This window comes from Pseudorasbora parva, chromosome 13 (genome assembly GCF_024679245.1).
Source record: "Pseudorasbora parva isolate DD20220531a chromosome 13, ASM2467924v1, whole genome shotgun sequence".
Classification (NCBI taxonomy): Eukaryota; Metazoa; Chordata; class Actinopteri; order Cypriniformes; family Gobionidae; genus Pseudorasbora; species Pseudorasbora parva.
The window spans coordinates 700291-717163 of NC_090184.1; the positions used below are offsets into that span (position 1 = coordinate 700291).

The 16873-nt window shown below is 41.1% G+C and overlaps 1 protein-coding gene across 1 annotated transcript in view; it reads right to left on the minus strand.

The window, feature by feature from the left end:
• Positions 1 to 6894: 6894 nt before the first annotated feature.
• Positions 6895 to 16873, minus strand: part of chdh (choline dehydrogenase) — a 33672-nt gene continuing 23693 nt past the window's right edge. The window contains exons 5-8 of the mRNA XM_067412875.1: positions 15544 to 15678; positions 13494 to 13636; positions 13254 to 13356; positions 6895 to 10280 (exon numbers count right to left, since the gene is read on the minus strand). Coding sequence (XP_067268976.1) covers positions 9862 to 10280; positions 13254 to 13356; positions 13494 to 13636; positions 15544 to 15678 — 800 coding nt within the window. The 3' untranslated portion in view covers positions 6895 to 9861. The remainder of the gene's footprint in view (positions 10281 to 13253; positions 13357 to 13493; positions 13637 to 15543; positions 15679 to 16873) is intronic.

Below are 16873 nucleotides of genomic sequence, written 5' to 3' on the forward strand. Positions count from 1 at the left end.
GCCATATAAAAGTATCAAGAGGCTGTGGATGCAGAGAAAAAACACGTTTCTTTAGTGATCACAGAGCAGTGCCATACAGGGAACATGTTAGCTTTTATTATAAAAGTGTAGGCTACACATTGAGTGACATATTTCCATTCTCAAATGTTTAATTTCGATTAAATCTTTAATAAGTGTTTATTTAGGCGCAGAACCACTAGTTTCCTGATGAGTAATGGCTGCCTGTGCTTTTTTCCCCTTTTTATTTAGTGCTAACTCAAATAACACATGCACAAAAGAGACCCAATATAATAACACTTTAGAATACTGTTCCAAATCAGTTGTGATGTCTTCTGAAGGGTTAGGTAATACTGAGTCCTTGTTAATACAGTATTGTTCAAAATAATAGCAGTATAATGTGACTAACCAGAATAATCAAGGTTTTTCGTATTTTTTTTATTGCTACGTGGCAAACAAGTTACCAGTAGGTTCAGTAGATTCTCAGAAAACAAATGAGACCCAGCATTCATGATATGCACGCTCTTAAGGCTGTGCAATTGGGCAATTAGTTGAATTAGTTGAAAGGGGTGTGTTCAAAAAAATAGCAGTGTGGCATTCAATCACTGAGGTCATCAATTTTGTGAAGAAACAGGTGTGAATCAGGTGGCCTCTATTTAAGGATGAAGCCAACACTTGTTGAACATGCATTTGAAAGCTGAGGAAAATGGGTCGTTCAAGACATTGTTCAGAAGAACAGCGTACTTTGATTAAAAAGTTGATTAGAGAGGGGAAAACCTATAAAGAGGTGCAAAAAATGATAGGCTGTTCAGCTAAAATGATCTCCAATGCCTTAAAATGGAGAGCAAAACCAGAGAGACGTGGAAGAAAACGGAAGACAACCATCAAAATGGATAGAAGAATAACCAGAATGGCAAAGGCTCAGCCAATGATCACCTCCAGGATGATCAAAGACAGTCTGGAGTTACCTGTAAGTACTGTGACAGTTAGAAGACGTCTGTGTGAAGCTAATCTATTTTCAAGAATCCCCCGCAAAGTCCCTCTGTTAAAAAAAAGGCATGTGCAGAAGAGGTTACAATTTGCCAAAGAACACATCAACTGGCCTAAAGAGAAATGGAGGAACATTTTGTGGACTGATGAGAGTAAAATTGTTCTTTTTGGGTCCAAGGGCCACAGGCAGTTTGTGAGACGACCCCCAAACTCTGAATTCAAGCCACAGTACACAGTGAAGACAGTGAAGCATGGAGGTGCAAGCATCATGATATGGGCATGTTTCTCCTACTATGGTGTTGGGCCTATTTATCGCATACCAGGGATCATGGATCAGTTTGCATATGTTAAAATACTTGAAGAGGTCATGTAGCCCTATGCTGAAGAGGACATGCCCTTGAAACGGTTGTTTCAACAAGACAATGACCCAAAACACACTAGTAAACGGGCAAAGCCTTGGTTCCAAACCAACAAAATTAATGTTATGGAGTGGCCAGCCCAATCTCCAGACCTTAATCCAATTGAGAACTTGTGGGGTGATATCAAAAATGCTGTTTCTGAAGCAAAACCAAGAAATGTGAATGAATTGTGGAATGTTGTTAAAGAATCATGGAGTGGAATAACAGCTGAGAGGTGCCACAAGTTGGTTGACTCCATGCCACAGAGATGTCAAGCAGTTTTAAAAAACTGTGGTCATACAACTAAATATTAGTTTAGTGATTCACAGGATTGCTAAATCCCAGAAAAAAAAATGTTTGTACAAAATAGTTTTGAGTTTGTACAGTCAAAGGTAGACACTGCTATTTTTTTGAACACACCCCTTTCAACTAATTGCCCAATTGCACAGCCTTAAGAGCGTGCATATCATGAATGCTGGGTCTCATTTGTTTTCTGACAATCTACTGAACCTACTGGTAACTTGTTTGCCACGTAGCAATAAAAAATATACTAAAAACCTTGATTATTCTGGTTAGTCACATTGTACTGCTATTATTTTGAACAATACTGTAGGTTACACCAGGATCTTCACTTTATACTTAACACATTTTGTGTGTCTCCCTCATCTAACACACCTTATTCAACTCATGAGCTCATTAGTAGAGAGTTTTATCAAAATATGTTTGTCAGGAGCTTTATTTTATTTTATTTTTTTATAATTTTGTCATATAAAGTTGTAAATGTTATTTAGTCGTTTCCAAATTATTCTAAATAACCCTTGCATGATAAAGTATAGCATGAGCTACTGGCTTCTGTTGAATAACTCAAACATTTTAGTGTAGTTTAGAGCAGTGGTTTTCAACCCTGTCCTGGAGGACCATCAGCCCTGTGTCTCCCTCATTTATCACACATGATTCAACTCATCAGATCATTAGTAGAGACTGCAGGAACTAAAGGCTTCAACATACTCCGCAAGCACAGAGAAAAAGTTCTTGCTCCCAGGGCTACGAGAACAGAATGACGCCATTTTGTTCTTCAGCCCTGGTTTGGGAGTTCTCGCAGGTGTCTGAGAACTATCGTGTGATTGGTCAGACATTTAAAGTGGGCGTGGTTAATGCGGAGAAACGCAGATGATCGGCACCTGCTTTTCTCGTGAAGTATGAATGTACTGCCAGAATGAACTTTGTTCTTGTTCTTGCCACCTCGAGAAAACTAACACATTTCTTTGTTCTTGCAGAGAATGCTCCAAGCTTAAATTGGGTGTGTCTGATAAGGGAGACATACAAAATGTGCAGGGCTGGTGGTCCTCCAGGACAGGTTTGAAAACCACTGGTTTAGAGGATTACATGTAGTGTTTGTATTATGGGGTTTACTATAAGATGAACAAACAAACAGAAACTATGCTAGCCCATACATATACCCGTTGTGGCCCATAAGAGGCCTACATAAACCCTATCTGGGTCCTTTCATTAACCTATATGGGCAGACCCATGTAGGCCCCAAAGCGGTGTTGCCTGGTTTACCTTATCGGCCTGGTATGAGCCCATCAAGAGACCCTTCATCATCCATCTGGGCTAACCCATGTGGGGCCTCCATGGAAACTTAGGGATAACATTAGCTGGGTCCCAGTTGGGTAGCCCAGGTGGGCCCCAGATATCAGCCCATGTGCAACCCCTTTAGGCCCCACATGGGTGTGTTGGCTTGGATATTTGTCCAAATATGCTCGCTGTTTGGCAAGATGAACAACGCACTGACCTGATAAGAGAACATGAACCGCCCGCTATGTTCTCTCGTGATAAGAGAACATGAACCACATGCTTGCAATGCGATAGAGGTGTAATTCTAGATCGGGTAAAAGCGAAGGGGTTTGAGGTTTCGTATCTCGACCGCGCATCTGAAGCACAGAGCAACGCGCTGGGGTGCCGTGACCATCCGCACTGTCACTCGGCAGCTAAACCTATATTTGTCCAAATATGCACGCACTGTTTCACTAAGAGCCCGAACACATGCGGTTTAGTGCATGTCTATGACCACACATAAAACGAAAACGGCTCTTGATTCTTGTTGATATTTCATCAAAAATATTCTTCATTAGCCTACAGATTAATTATTTTGCACTCCTGACATAAATGAGATAGTCAACGCTTGCAGGTTCGCCGTGCGATTCCTCAGGTTAATTTTACTTTACCGAGCCTATATAGCGATGGCTTCCACAGACGGCGCCGGTTACCGCTCGCTCGGCGCCATTACGTTATACTCTATTCAGCACAACGCCTAGCTTTCCTCCTTGACTTTTTCGCACGCTGCTTTCAAAACTTACCTAACATACAATAGTGATGGAAGACGAGCCTGACAGAAGTGACTCATGCATATTAACTACATTATCTTGTATGCGTTCTACAGTGCAGGGATTGGACTGAATGAGCTTTATGTCATGAATATATATGGAGAATCGCTCGGAGCGGTCGACGTCAGCATGTCCCCGGCAGCCCATACTCGGGCCGAAAGCAAACACTGACGTCAGCATTCGTGACGGTGCTCCGACTCAGCTTTTCAAACCGGAAGACAGAAATCGCTCTGAAAAATGCAAAAATAACTTTTTTTCCCATATGAATAACATTAATGAGTACCCTTAGTGTTTTCAACGATGTGCAGACTATACACACTGACTCAGGTCCCCTGTTAGATAGTAAATCACGACGCCTGTGTGTTTCTCTCCTCAACCCCCCACTCACATTTTACATTTCAATAAGGGAAGACTTGAAAAACCAGTTTGTGAACCACAGGCCAATAGAGCTCAAACTACCAATGTGGCAGAACCCTTCTCAAATAAACTAGAGAAGATGCTGGGATTTGACCTGCCAAATTAAACTAAATTACAGTTTTTAGTTTCACAGTTTCAAAATCCTTCACACAGTTCTCCAAACCAACTTTCTGCTTCACAGCAGTTATTTCACATTCAAAATCCACAAAAACTAACAAAACACTTAATTCATGTCTCAAATCAAGTTCCAATGATCCACAGTTTAGCTTGCACAGACTGAAGTTGTGATCGCTGTGTGAAGAGTTTTGAAAAAGTGACTTTATTATTGAGAAATGTTTAGAGGCTATGGAGGTCCCCTGTTGGATAGGTACACGCTTATTTGAAGTTATATTATGAATAAGGACCTTAAAAGAAAATGTTGTATGTCATTTTTGTTTCTTCAAAATGTCTAGAAACACAGGTCCCCTCTTGGTAATATAGACGTTTATGTGTGTGTGTGTGTGTGTGTGTGTGTGTGTGTGTGTGTGTGTGTGTGTGTGTGTGTGTGTGTGTGTGTGTGTGTGTGTGTGTATGTGTGTGTGTGTGTGTGTGTGTGTGTGTGTGTGTGTGTGTGTGTGTGTGTGTGAGCCTGTTTATGTGGTTTATGAGGACACAAATGTGTATAACTACATGGGTATTACACTGGTATTACACTATAAATGTGGTTTATGAGGACATATCAAATGTCCTCATAACTCAAATGGCCTTAAAAACATACTAAATGATGTTTTTTTGAGAAAGTAAAAATGCAGAATGTTTCCTGTGATGGGTAGGTTTAGGGGCAGTGTGTGTGTGTGTGTGTGTGTGTGTGTGTGTGTGTGTGTGTGTGTGTGTGTGTGTGTGTGTGTGTGTGTGTGTGTGTGTGTGTGTGTGTGTGTGCTTGTTTTTGTGACATATCAGGACAAAAATGTGTATAATAACATGTGTATGACACAGGTATTACAGAAAATGGTGACATATGAGGACATTACCCCATGTCCCCATGTGTGTGTGATGGGTAGGTTTAGGGGCAGGGGCAGTGTAGTGGGATAAGATGTACAGTTTGTACAGTATGAAATCCATTACGCCTATGGAAAGTCCCCATAAAACATGGAAACACGACATGTGTGTGTGTGTGTGTGTGTGTGTGGTTGTGTGTGTGTGTGTGTGTTCACACAGTCCTGTTATCTGCACATCTGCCTTCTGAATGCGCGTTTACTACTCTGTTTTACTTTTAATGTTAATCTTTGCAGTAATTTAAGCCCCCTTGTTATCATAAACGACTGTCATTTAATAAAATAAACATAACTTTTTTATATTAAAAAGTTACTTTAAAAGTTATTTTATTTCAACAAGTTGCCAAGGCAACAATTCTCATTTTCTTTTAAGTTAGAGAACTAAAATAGCTAAAACTGAACAAAGACTGACAATAATGTAAAATGTGTTCCTAGAATGCAATGTAAGTCGCTTTGGATAAAAGCGTCTGCCAAATGATTAAATGTAAACTACTCTAAAATTCTACTAACAAGACCCTTTAATGACAACATGAAAGAAGTTTGTTCGATATCTTTGCAAATGTATTACCGATAAAAAAAGAAACAATCACAGACATGAATATTCCCAGCCTTTGCCAAGCCACTCCACACTGAGCTCAGGTGCTCCTGCTTCCTCTGATCATCCTTGAGATGTTTCTACAGCTTGACTGGAGTCCACCTTTGGTCAATCAGTGGATTAGACATGATTTGGAAAGGCACACACCTGTCTATATAAGGTCCCACAGTTAACAGTGCATGTCAGAGCACAAACCAAGACATGAAGGGATTGTCTGTAGACTCAGAGACAGGATTGTATGGAGGCTCAGATCTGGGGAAGGTTAAGGAACATTTCTGCAGCTGAAGGTCCGAATGAGCACAGTGGCCTCCATTATCCTCCGCAGCTCTCCACCAATCAGGCCCGTGAGGAAGAGACGCAAGCCATTTCTCAGGAAAAGCACATGACAGCCCACCTGGAGTTTACCAAGAGCCTCCTGAAGGACTCTGACCATGAGAAACACAATCCTCTGGTCTGAAGAAACACAGATTGAACTCTTTTGCCTGAATGGAGGAAACCAAGCACCGCTCATCACCAGGCCAATCCCATCTCTACAGTAAAGCATGGTGGTGGCAGCATAATGATGTGGGGGTGTTTTTCAGCGGCAGGAACTGGGAGGCTAGTCAGGATCGAGGGAAAGATCAATTCTTGATGAAAACCAGTCCGCGCTCATAATCTTATGCCTGATCGTTATATAAGAAGACATGCACAATAAACTACGATAGCAACACTCTTTCGGAATAACCCTCAGGATTCCCTCTGATGATCCCACAGGACAGGGTTGAGAACCGCTAAACTAAACCACTGCCTGTTCGTGTCTGATGTTAAACGGTCCAGCCTTTTCTTTCTAAACATGACATTTAGCACTGCCTTCATCATCTTCCAGACTCTACACATTAAAGAGCATCTACTGCAACCAAAGGTCTGATTTCACAGGCTTTAGTCATGGCTACACCTCGACAGAGTTTTAATCGCAGTATTTGATTTCCTTTACTGGCATTATTGAAATACAGACACAGGTGCTGAGCAGATTATTTCAGGTTAATCATAGAATCACAATTAACATAAGACATTTAAATCAATATCCAGGAGACATGTCATTTCATCATTTTATTCTTATGTTCAGACAGTTTGCTGTAGTGATTTCACATGCGTTTACAAACATTCTGTTATATTCTTTTATTCTTTTTTAATCTAATTTAATAACTTGTTTAAATCTCCTCGTAGAGTGTAGAAGTTTCCAGTTCTGATCTGTAAACAGTTATTCACACAGATGCTTGGCTCCTGTCGCTCGAATGCTTTATAAACATTTCTAATGTTAATGTGCTGATGATGAGGAGGAAATATATACGTTTCATTAAGATCAAGATCACATTTATTCATAGTTCACCTTAAAACCTACTGATCATTTGAAGGCAATTCAATCCAGTTCAGGATCATTAAGGCACTGAGATATGAAAAATATATTACATTTTATACAGTAGGGCAAAAAAGTATTTAGTCAGCTAATAATTGTGCGAGTTCTCCCACTTAAAAAGATGAGAGAGGCCTGTAATTTTCATCAACTATGAAAGACAGAATGTGAATATAAAAATACATAAAATCACATTGTCTGATTTTTAAAGAATTTATATGCAAATTATGGTGTATTAAAATAAGTATTTGGTCACCTACAAAAAAAGCAAGATTTCTCGCTCTCACAGACCTGTAACTTCTTCTTTAAGAGGCTCCTCTGTCCTCCATCCGTTACCTGTATTAATGGCTCCTGCTTGAACTGGTTATCAGTATGAGAGACACCTGTCCACAACCTCAAAGAGTCAGACTCCAAACTCCACTATAGACAAGACCAAAGAGCTGTCAAAGGACACCAGAAACAAAACTGTAGACCTGCAACAGGCTGGGAAGACTGAATCTGCAGTAGGTAAGCAGCTTGGTGTGAAGAAATAAACTCTGGCCGCAATTATTAGAAAATGGAAGACATACAAGAGCACTGATAATCTCCCTTGATCTGGGGCTCCATGCAAGATCTCACCCCGGCGGGTCAAAATGATCACAAGAACGGTGAGCAAAATTCCCAGAACCACACAGGGGGACCTAGTGAATGACCTGCAGAGAGCTGGGACCAAAGTAACAAAGGCTACCATCAGTAACACACTACGCCGCCAGGGACTCAAACCCTGCAGTGCCAGACGTGTCCCCCTGCTTAAGCCAGTACATGTCCGGATCCATCTGAAGTTTACTAGAGAGCATTTGGATGATCCAGAAGAGGATTGGGAGGATGTCATATGGTCAGATGAAACCAAAATATAACTTTTTGGTAAAAACTCAAATAGCTACTGTCAAGCATGGGGGGGGGGGAATCATGCTTTGGAGTTGTTTTTCTGCTAAGGGACAAGGACGACTGATCCGTGTAAAGGTAAGAATGAATGGGGCATGTATCGTGAGATTTTGATCAGCAAGGGCGTTGAAGATGAAACATGGCTGGGTCTTTCAGCCTGACAATGATCCCAAACACACCGCCCGGGCAACGAAGGAGTGGCTTCGTAAGAAGCATTTCAAGGTCCTGGAGTGGCCTAGACAGTCTCCAGATCTCAACCCCATAGAAAATCTTTGGAGGGAGTTGATAATCTGTGTTGCCCAGCGAAGCCCCAAAACATCACTGCTCTAGAGGAGATCTGAGGCAGGAATGGGCCAAACTACCAGCAACAGTGTGGAAAAACCTTATGGAGACTTACAGAAAACATTTGACCTCTGTCATTGCCAACAAAGGGTATATAATAAAGTATTGAGATGAACTTTTGTTATTGACCAAATACTTATTTTCCACCATCATTTGCAAATAAATTCTTTAAGAATCAGTACTCTATCATAAGTGTACCTATGATGATAATTACAGGCCTATCTTATCTTTTTTAAGTGGGAGAACTTCCACAATTGGTGGCTGACTAAATACTTTTTTTCCCCACTGTATACTATCAATTCACTCATGTTCAGGCTTTAATTTATGCGGTAAAACTTTACTATAAGAACTCATTAAGATCAGTGTTACCACATTACCAGATTATACCTTATTGTAAACAGTTATTAATGAATGTATTACCAAAATGAGCAGCTAATAATAATAATGAGATGATCTCAATAATAAGGCTTTGAGGGTAAAATGTCAACACATCTGGTCCTAAAAACAGGGCTCATATTCTGAATATGCAGCCATACTGCTGTCAGCAACTATCCGTCTAAAGGTGAGACACATTAATGTCCAGATGAGGCGCAGCTGGCTGAGACTGAAGAGTGTTTCGCTCGTGGGGTAAGGCCCTTTCACACTGGAAGCGATTTTGACATGCGAATAATTTTCGCAATGGTTATATTTGTGATCAGCTGTGTGTGTGTGATGAGTGCTTCCACACCGGATGCGAACGCAATGTGCTGCGGCGAAAAAACCACCGCTTTATTTTTTTCGCTTCAATGTCGATTTTTTTTTAAACTCTAGATATAGAGTATATATTTTTTACTTTTTTACTCTCTAATATAAATTGTTGTTTTTTTTTCCTTTTAAACCTTGTGTCCGTGATTATGGAAAGTGAGCTTGTGTCCATCAGTACGTCTGTGGCACTGAAATGTTCACATTATGACTCGACTGGAAACATCTGCTGCGGCTCGATTGGTTCCTGAAGTGTGTGTTAGTCTCGTCAGATGCTCTGCCGTCTCAGGATGAGCTCCTCAAGTTGTCCCACAGACTTTAGAAAGTAAGTGCAGAAGCGGTCATGATGAAGCTTTAGCTCCTGTAGAGATTAGCATCCTCCCCTTCAGACTCTGTTCTTTAAGACTGGCTGCACCCAAAACCTTCCTCTCGGTCTTTTAAATAAAATGAAAAGCTCGTCTTCACTGAATGAGGAAGTGTCCGTGTTTTCTCAGCTGTCTCTGTGAATGTTTTGTAATGTTGGAGCTCTGAAACGTAGCAAATTCATGTCGCAGCTGATGTGAACGGTTTTGACGAGAAATACCGCTTTGCTTTTCCGTTCCGCGTCCGGTGTGAAAGGGCCTTTAGGCGAGGCTCGTGCGTCTCATCTCTGCGTGTGGAGGCTGGCGGGCCGGTAAACTGGAACCCCGGGGTCGTGGAGCGAGGGAAGGCCTTTAATGGCGTCCGCCGCCTTCTCTGCAATCATGATGGTGGGGGCGTTGAGGTTTCCGCTGAGCATGCTGGGCATGATGGAGGCATCCACCACCCGCAGCCCCTCCAGCCCATGCACACGCAGGTCCGGCCCCACCACCGCCAGCCCGTCCGCCGCGCCGCCCATCTTACAGGTGCAGGATGGATGGTAAGCGCTGTCGGCCTTCTGCCGGATAAAGGCATCGATCTCCGCGTCGGATTGGACCCTGGGGCCCGGCAGAACCTCAGGGCCGCGGAACGGGTCGAAGGCTGGCTGAGCGAAGATCTCCCGCGTGAGCTTCACACTCTCTCTGAACTCCCACACATCAGAGTCTGCGGACGGAGAACAGTTTGGGGATTTAATTCATTACATTAGGGAACCACTAGAGGATGAAGAAGGATGAGATTCCCTAATGTGGGAATCAGGGATGCCACAATTCTCAACATTACACTGCAAAAAACACTCTTCTTACTCAGTCATTTTATCTTGTTTCCAGTCTAAATATTTAACAGTTCTTAAATCAAGATGCATTTACTACTCTTGTTTCTTGTTTTCGTCCCAAACACAATTAAGATACATTTTTCTCACCCCATTGGCAGATCATTTTGCCTGTTTTAAGCAAAAACTCATTTAGATATTTTTCCCCAGAAAACAAGCAAAAATATTTCATGTAATTTTACTCATCTAGCAAATCCATCTTGATTTAAGAATTTTTTGATATTTGGACTGGAAACAAGAAAATATTTTTTTGCAGTGTGTACATCATCTGAAAGCTGAATAAATGAGCTTTCACTGATGTTTGGTTTGTTCGGATGGGACAATATTTGGCCGAACTACTTTAAAGTTGTCCTTAGCTAGAGACGCCACAATTCTCCATATAATATTAAACCATTCGGTACGGCGTTCACGGTTCAATACGCACTTGTGAATTGTGTTTTTTTGGGGTTTTGCATTTAAGTAATAATTTCTATTTCTCTCTGTATGAAATATGTGAGTCTACGCGCTGATATGAGCAAATCTCCACTCATATGCACTAAAGTTATGCGGCGTGTAGCCGCGCTTGAAAGGCTGGAGTCAGAGAGTTATACTCACAGCACTACAGTTATTCTCAATCACTAAAGATCATTATTTGCTGCGCTTTAAAGCCGTGCCAGTTAAACGTTTCATTAACATGCACTAAAGCCTGTCACACACACATTATTACTGGACTGAGTGTGTTACTGCGCTATTACTGTCACACACACACACACACGGTTAACATATATAAACACACTCGGTTATGTCTAGAGTGAAAGTAAAGTCGTGTGTGTGTGTGTGTGTGTATGAGATGCGAACAGGTCTTAAAGTGACAGCAGCCTATAGTGAACACCTGTCCTTAAAGGGACAGTAGCCTATAGTGAACACCTCTCCTTAAAGTGACAGTAGCCTATAGTGAACACCTGTCCTTAAAGTGACAGCAGCCTATAGTGAACACCTGTCCTTAAAGTGACAGTAGCCTATAGTGAACACCTGTCCTTAAAGTGACAGCAGCCTATAGTGAACACCTGTCCTTAAAGGGACAGTAGCCTATAGTGAACAACTGTCCTTAAAGTGACAGCAGCCTATAGTGAACACCTGTCCTTAAAGGGACAGTAGCCTATAGTGAACACCTGTCCTTAAAGGGACAGTAGCCTATAGTGAACAACTGTCCTTAAAGTGACAGCAGCCTATAGTGAACACCTGTCCTTAAAGGGACAGTAGCCTATAGTGAACACCTGTCCTTAAAGGGACAGCAGCCTATAGTGAACACCTGTCCTTAAAGGGACAGCAGCCTATAGTGAACACCTGTCCTTAAAGGGACAGTAGCCTATAGTGAACACCTGTCCTTAAAGGGACAGCAGCCTATAGTGAACACCTGTCCTTAAAGGGACAGTAGCCTATAGTGAACACCTGTCCTTAAAGTGACAGCAGCCTATAGTGAACACCTGTCCTTAAAGGGACAGTAGCCTATAGTGAACACCTGTCCTTAAAGTGACAGTAGCCTATAGTGAACACCTGTCCTTAAAGGGACAGCAGCCTATAGTGAACACCTGTCCTTAAAGTGACAGTAGCCTATAGTGAACATCTGTCCTTAAAGGGACAGTAGCCTATAGTGAACATCTGTCCTTAAAGTGACAGTAGCCTATAGTGAACACCTGTCCTTAAAGGGACAGTAGCCTATAGTGAACACCTGTCCTTAAAGGGACAGTAGCCTATAGTGAACACCTGTCCTTAAAGTGACAGCAGCCTATAGTGAACACCTGTCCTTAAAGGGACAGTAGCCTATAGTGAACATCTGTCCTTAAAGTGACAGTAGCCTATAGTGAACACCTGTCCTTAAATTGACAGTAGCCTATAGTGAACACCTGTCCTTAAAGGGACAGCTCACCTCTAAAATGATGTTAATAAAACAACAAAAGACAACGAGAAAATCACTCACTGCTCTGGAATAAAAAAACTTTAATACAGAAGCTTTTAATCAATGTGGATTTTATATTGAAGACTACGTAGTTTTTTAATTTATATTTATTTATTCACTTTCATATTTAAATGCTGCTGTACATCTCTGAGCTGCCGCTGTAGATCTTTATATATATATATATATATATTTATTTTATATTATACAACACACTGCTTTAAGTCTTTTAAGTAAGAAAGAAAGAGTTTTGCAATTAAAACATTTTCTCCTTCAGCTCTTTCTGTTCCTGTCGCTAAACCGAGGTGTGTGTTGAACCGAACCGTAAACCGAGGTGTGTGTTGAACCGAACCGTAAACCGAGGTGTGTGTTGAACCGAACCGTAAACCGAGGTGTGTGTTTAACCGAACCGTAAACCGAGGTGTGTGTTGAACCGAACCGTAAACCGAGGTGTGTGTTGAACCGAGGTGTGTGTTGAACCGAGGTGTGTGTTGAACCGAGGTGTGTGTTGAACCGAGGTGCGTGTTGAACCGAGGTGTGTGTTGAACCGAGGTGCGTGTTGAACCGAGGTGTGTGTTGAACCGAGGTGTGTGTTGAACCGAGGTGCGTGTTGAACCGAGGACTAACTGTAATGCTGCATCCCTACAGATTACTTTAAACAATACAGAATGGTGCAGCATATATCAGCCTCTGTCCAAGTCGCGTGAATGCAGGGCTCTGGGGAAAACCCTAAAAAGGGGTCTTAAAGGAAGACAGGTGTGCTAGCGCGCCACCGAAGCAGTGCCTGGAGAACTGAATCACGTAGCCGAGTCTGGTTGCTCTAATCCACTGTATTGTTGCATCCCTAGTGGGAATGGCTGAGAAAACCCACCTGTGGAGAGGTAGTTGGGCTGGATAATCGGGTGGGCGTTCGGGTCTTTACTCCTCAGTTTGATCCATCCGACACTCGTGCTCCTCATGGGTCCAACATGAACCTGCACACATTCACACACTCATCAAGCAAGTCAAATGTGAACATTAGGTTTGACGCACTACCCTAGAGATACGGTCAGGGAACGCATCTTAAGCTTCAGCACTGCTCAGATTAAGGCAGAACTTAAACTGCTCAGACCTGGAAAGCCTCCATCTTGGATTTCACGCGGCCGTGGTCGATGACCTGAGAGGGCAGGAAGTGGAACTGAATGTCAGGATGAGGAACGCCGGGCCGGCTGCGGATGAAGCCGCCGCTCTCCAGATGAGCCGTAGCGCCGTAACCTGCAGCCAAACAAAAGTTTAACACGTTATAATGTAAAACTAAAGACTTTTTCCGTAAGTTGAATACGGAAGGCGGTCCGCCGGAAGCTAGATATTTTACTTTATAAAGTTTTAAATATGGATATTTTTCTTACACAAACCCATCGATTCTAGCCTGCCGTGGTCATCCTCAGCTCTAGTCAGAATATGAGTCCGATGCTCATTGGGCTGTGATTATGGGGTGTGTTTCAACCCAACCTGGAAAGACCTCGATTGGACAGACCAACAACCAATCAGAGCAGCGGAGCGATGCATTGTCAAATGTCAACATAGTTCAGCTGCACTGTGTTGCCAAGTCCACGTTTTTTCCCTGCGGGTTGTTTTCTATGTCCGCGGGTCGAAGCGACTCTTAAGTGATATATAGACCCATGAGTGCGAATTTTAGCAGCAAACTTGCCAAAATAACACATTTTACCCCACAAACGGCATTTTTTCCCCCGGAAAACCCCTCGAGAAGCTATTGTTTAGGACTAGTAGTTGGCCGGTTATGTTGTAAAAACTTGGCAACCCTAAATTTTGTGGGCGGGGCTAAGTTTGGCTGGCATCCAGGCTACATCGATTCGCTTCAGAAGGCCTTTATTAACCCCTGGAGCCGGGTGGAGCACTTTAATGATGGATGGACGTTTTATGATGGATAGATGCACTTTAATGATGGATAGATGTACTTTTATGATGGATAGATGCACTTTTATGATGGATAGATGCACTTTAATGATGGATAGATGCACTTTTATGATGGATAGATGCACTTTAATGATGGATAGATGTACTTTTATGATGATAGATGCACTTTTATGATGGATAGATGCACTTTAATGATGGATAGATGCACTTTTATGATGGATAGATGCACTTTAATGATGGATAGATGTACTTTTATGATGATAGATGCACTTTTATGATGGATAGATGCACTTTAATGATGGATAGATGTACTTTTATGATGATAGATGCACTTTTATGATGGATAGATGCACTTTAATGATGGATAGATGTACTTTAATGATGGATAGATGCACTTTAATGATGGATAGATGCACTTTTATGATGGATAGATGCACTTTAATGATGGATAGATGCACTTTTATGATGGATAGATGCACTTTAATGATGGATAGATGCACTTTTATGATGGATAGATGTACTTTAATGATGGATAGATGCACTTTTATGATGGATAGATGCACTTTTATGATGGATAGATGCACTTTAATGATGGATAGATGCACTTTAATGATGGATAGATGTACTTTTATGATGATAGATGCACTTTTATGATGGATAGATGCACTTTAATGATGGATAGATGCACTTTAATGATGGATAGATGCACTTTTATGATGATAGATGCACTTTTATGATGGATGGATTTGTCAGGTGCTTTATTGCACCTGACCAATAAAGAATAGCACTTAACTATCTATTAATTTTTGTTTGTTTGTCCAAAAAAAACAAAAACAAAAACAAACAAGAAAGGTGAGAGCAATAGAAGCAACGAAACAAACAAGGCCAACAACCTGTAAGAGCTGTAAGAAGTCTCAGTTAATTAGCACAGTACACCATTTTTTTAAGTCCTTTGGATAAAAGCGTCTGCTAAATGATTAAATGTAAATGGATAGATGCACTTTTATGGGCTTCAAATTTTGGGCTACCTTTTACTGCCATTATAAAGCTCGCAAGAGCCAGGACCAGTGTAATTATATATTTAATTCCTGAGTAATATTAATTAACTACATTTAGGTTGAGGGTTATTCGCATGTGTAATTATGCATCATTTAATGTTATTAAGTAATTCTAAGTACATGAAACAAGATGACTGTGAGACCTGAGATTGTGTTCTGGTAATAAGAAGGATGTGTTGAGCTGACCTGTGAACATGAGCAGCCACTCCAGGCCGATCTTCAGCATGTGGAAGGGCTTCTGCGCTCTGTAGAGAGAGATGGGTTGAGTACAGCGATGCTGCACATACAGCTCCAGATGGTCCTGCAGGTTACGGCCCACACCTGGACACATCAACATCATAAACTCACCTGGAGAACTTAACTGGACACATCAACACCATAAACTTACCAGGAGAACTTAACTGGACTCCTCTCCCTAATGTCGCTCCACACCCGTAAGACCTCCGTTCATCTTCACACACAGTTTAAGATATTTTATATTTAGTCCGAGAGCGTATGCAAGTGTATGCACACTATACTGTCCATGTCCAGAAAGGGAATAAAAACATCATCAAAGTAGTCCATATGAGACATCAGTGGGTTAATTAGAGTCTCTTGAAGCATCCAAAATACATTTGGGTCCAAAAACTAACCCTTTAAGCATTTTCCCATAATACAGTATTGGTTTTGTAATATCGGATTGACGGATAAATGGCGCCATCTTGTGGACGTTATTAGAATCGCGTACAAGTCGCCATTAAAGGACTGAGGGGAGATAACCTGCATTCCTTCATTAATAAACTTTATCTAACATAACAGCCAGTACTGCACAAATCAGATGTTATGAGATTCTATAGTGTTAGTTTAAACTTGAATTCTTGAAAACAGCCGTGAATGAGAGCATGTTGGAAATAAAAGCGCTGAATTTCTTTCTCTCTGTTTATGCTCATCTGGTGAAGTCGCGTTCACTCACCGGCTGTTGCTCACCGTATGTGACTTTAAACAAGACACACTCGTTTAAAACTCCTGAAATTATATTACCGTCTGCTATATAACATTTATATAATAAACATCGAAATAATTACAGCTCTGTGGACATTAATTATTAGGCCTGTCTCCGCAAGACATGCATCAGTACTTCATAATCTAGACCAACACAAATATTATTAATCATTCTGATATTGCCAGATGCGAAGCTTTAAAAGAAAACTAATGCTTGTATTATTTATACTTATGTATGTATACCTATATTTATGGTGAGTTGATAGAATCACCATTCACTTATTTATGTTCTCCATTTGAAAACATCAGACTTTATACATTTATTTTGCCTGTTAATGTTATAAATAAAAATATGCAACAGCATTAATGTTGAAAAGACTTTACACTGTATTTAAAAATTGCACTCTTTTATAATATGAATTGATGTAAAAGTGTGTTTTGTTCCGTAAGGGAGTTAAATTGCAAAAATTAGTGTTTAAAGGTTCAGTTGTTCAGTGCTGTTGCTATAATTGTAAAAAATAAAATAAAAAAATAA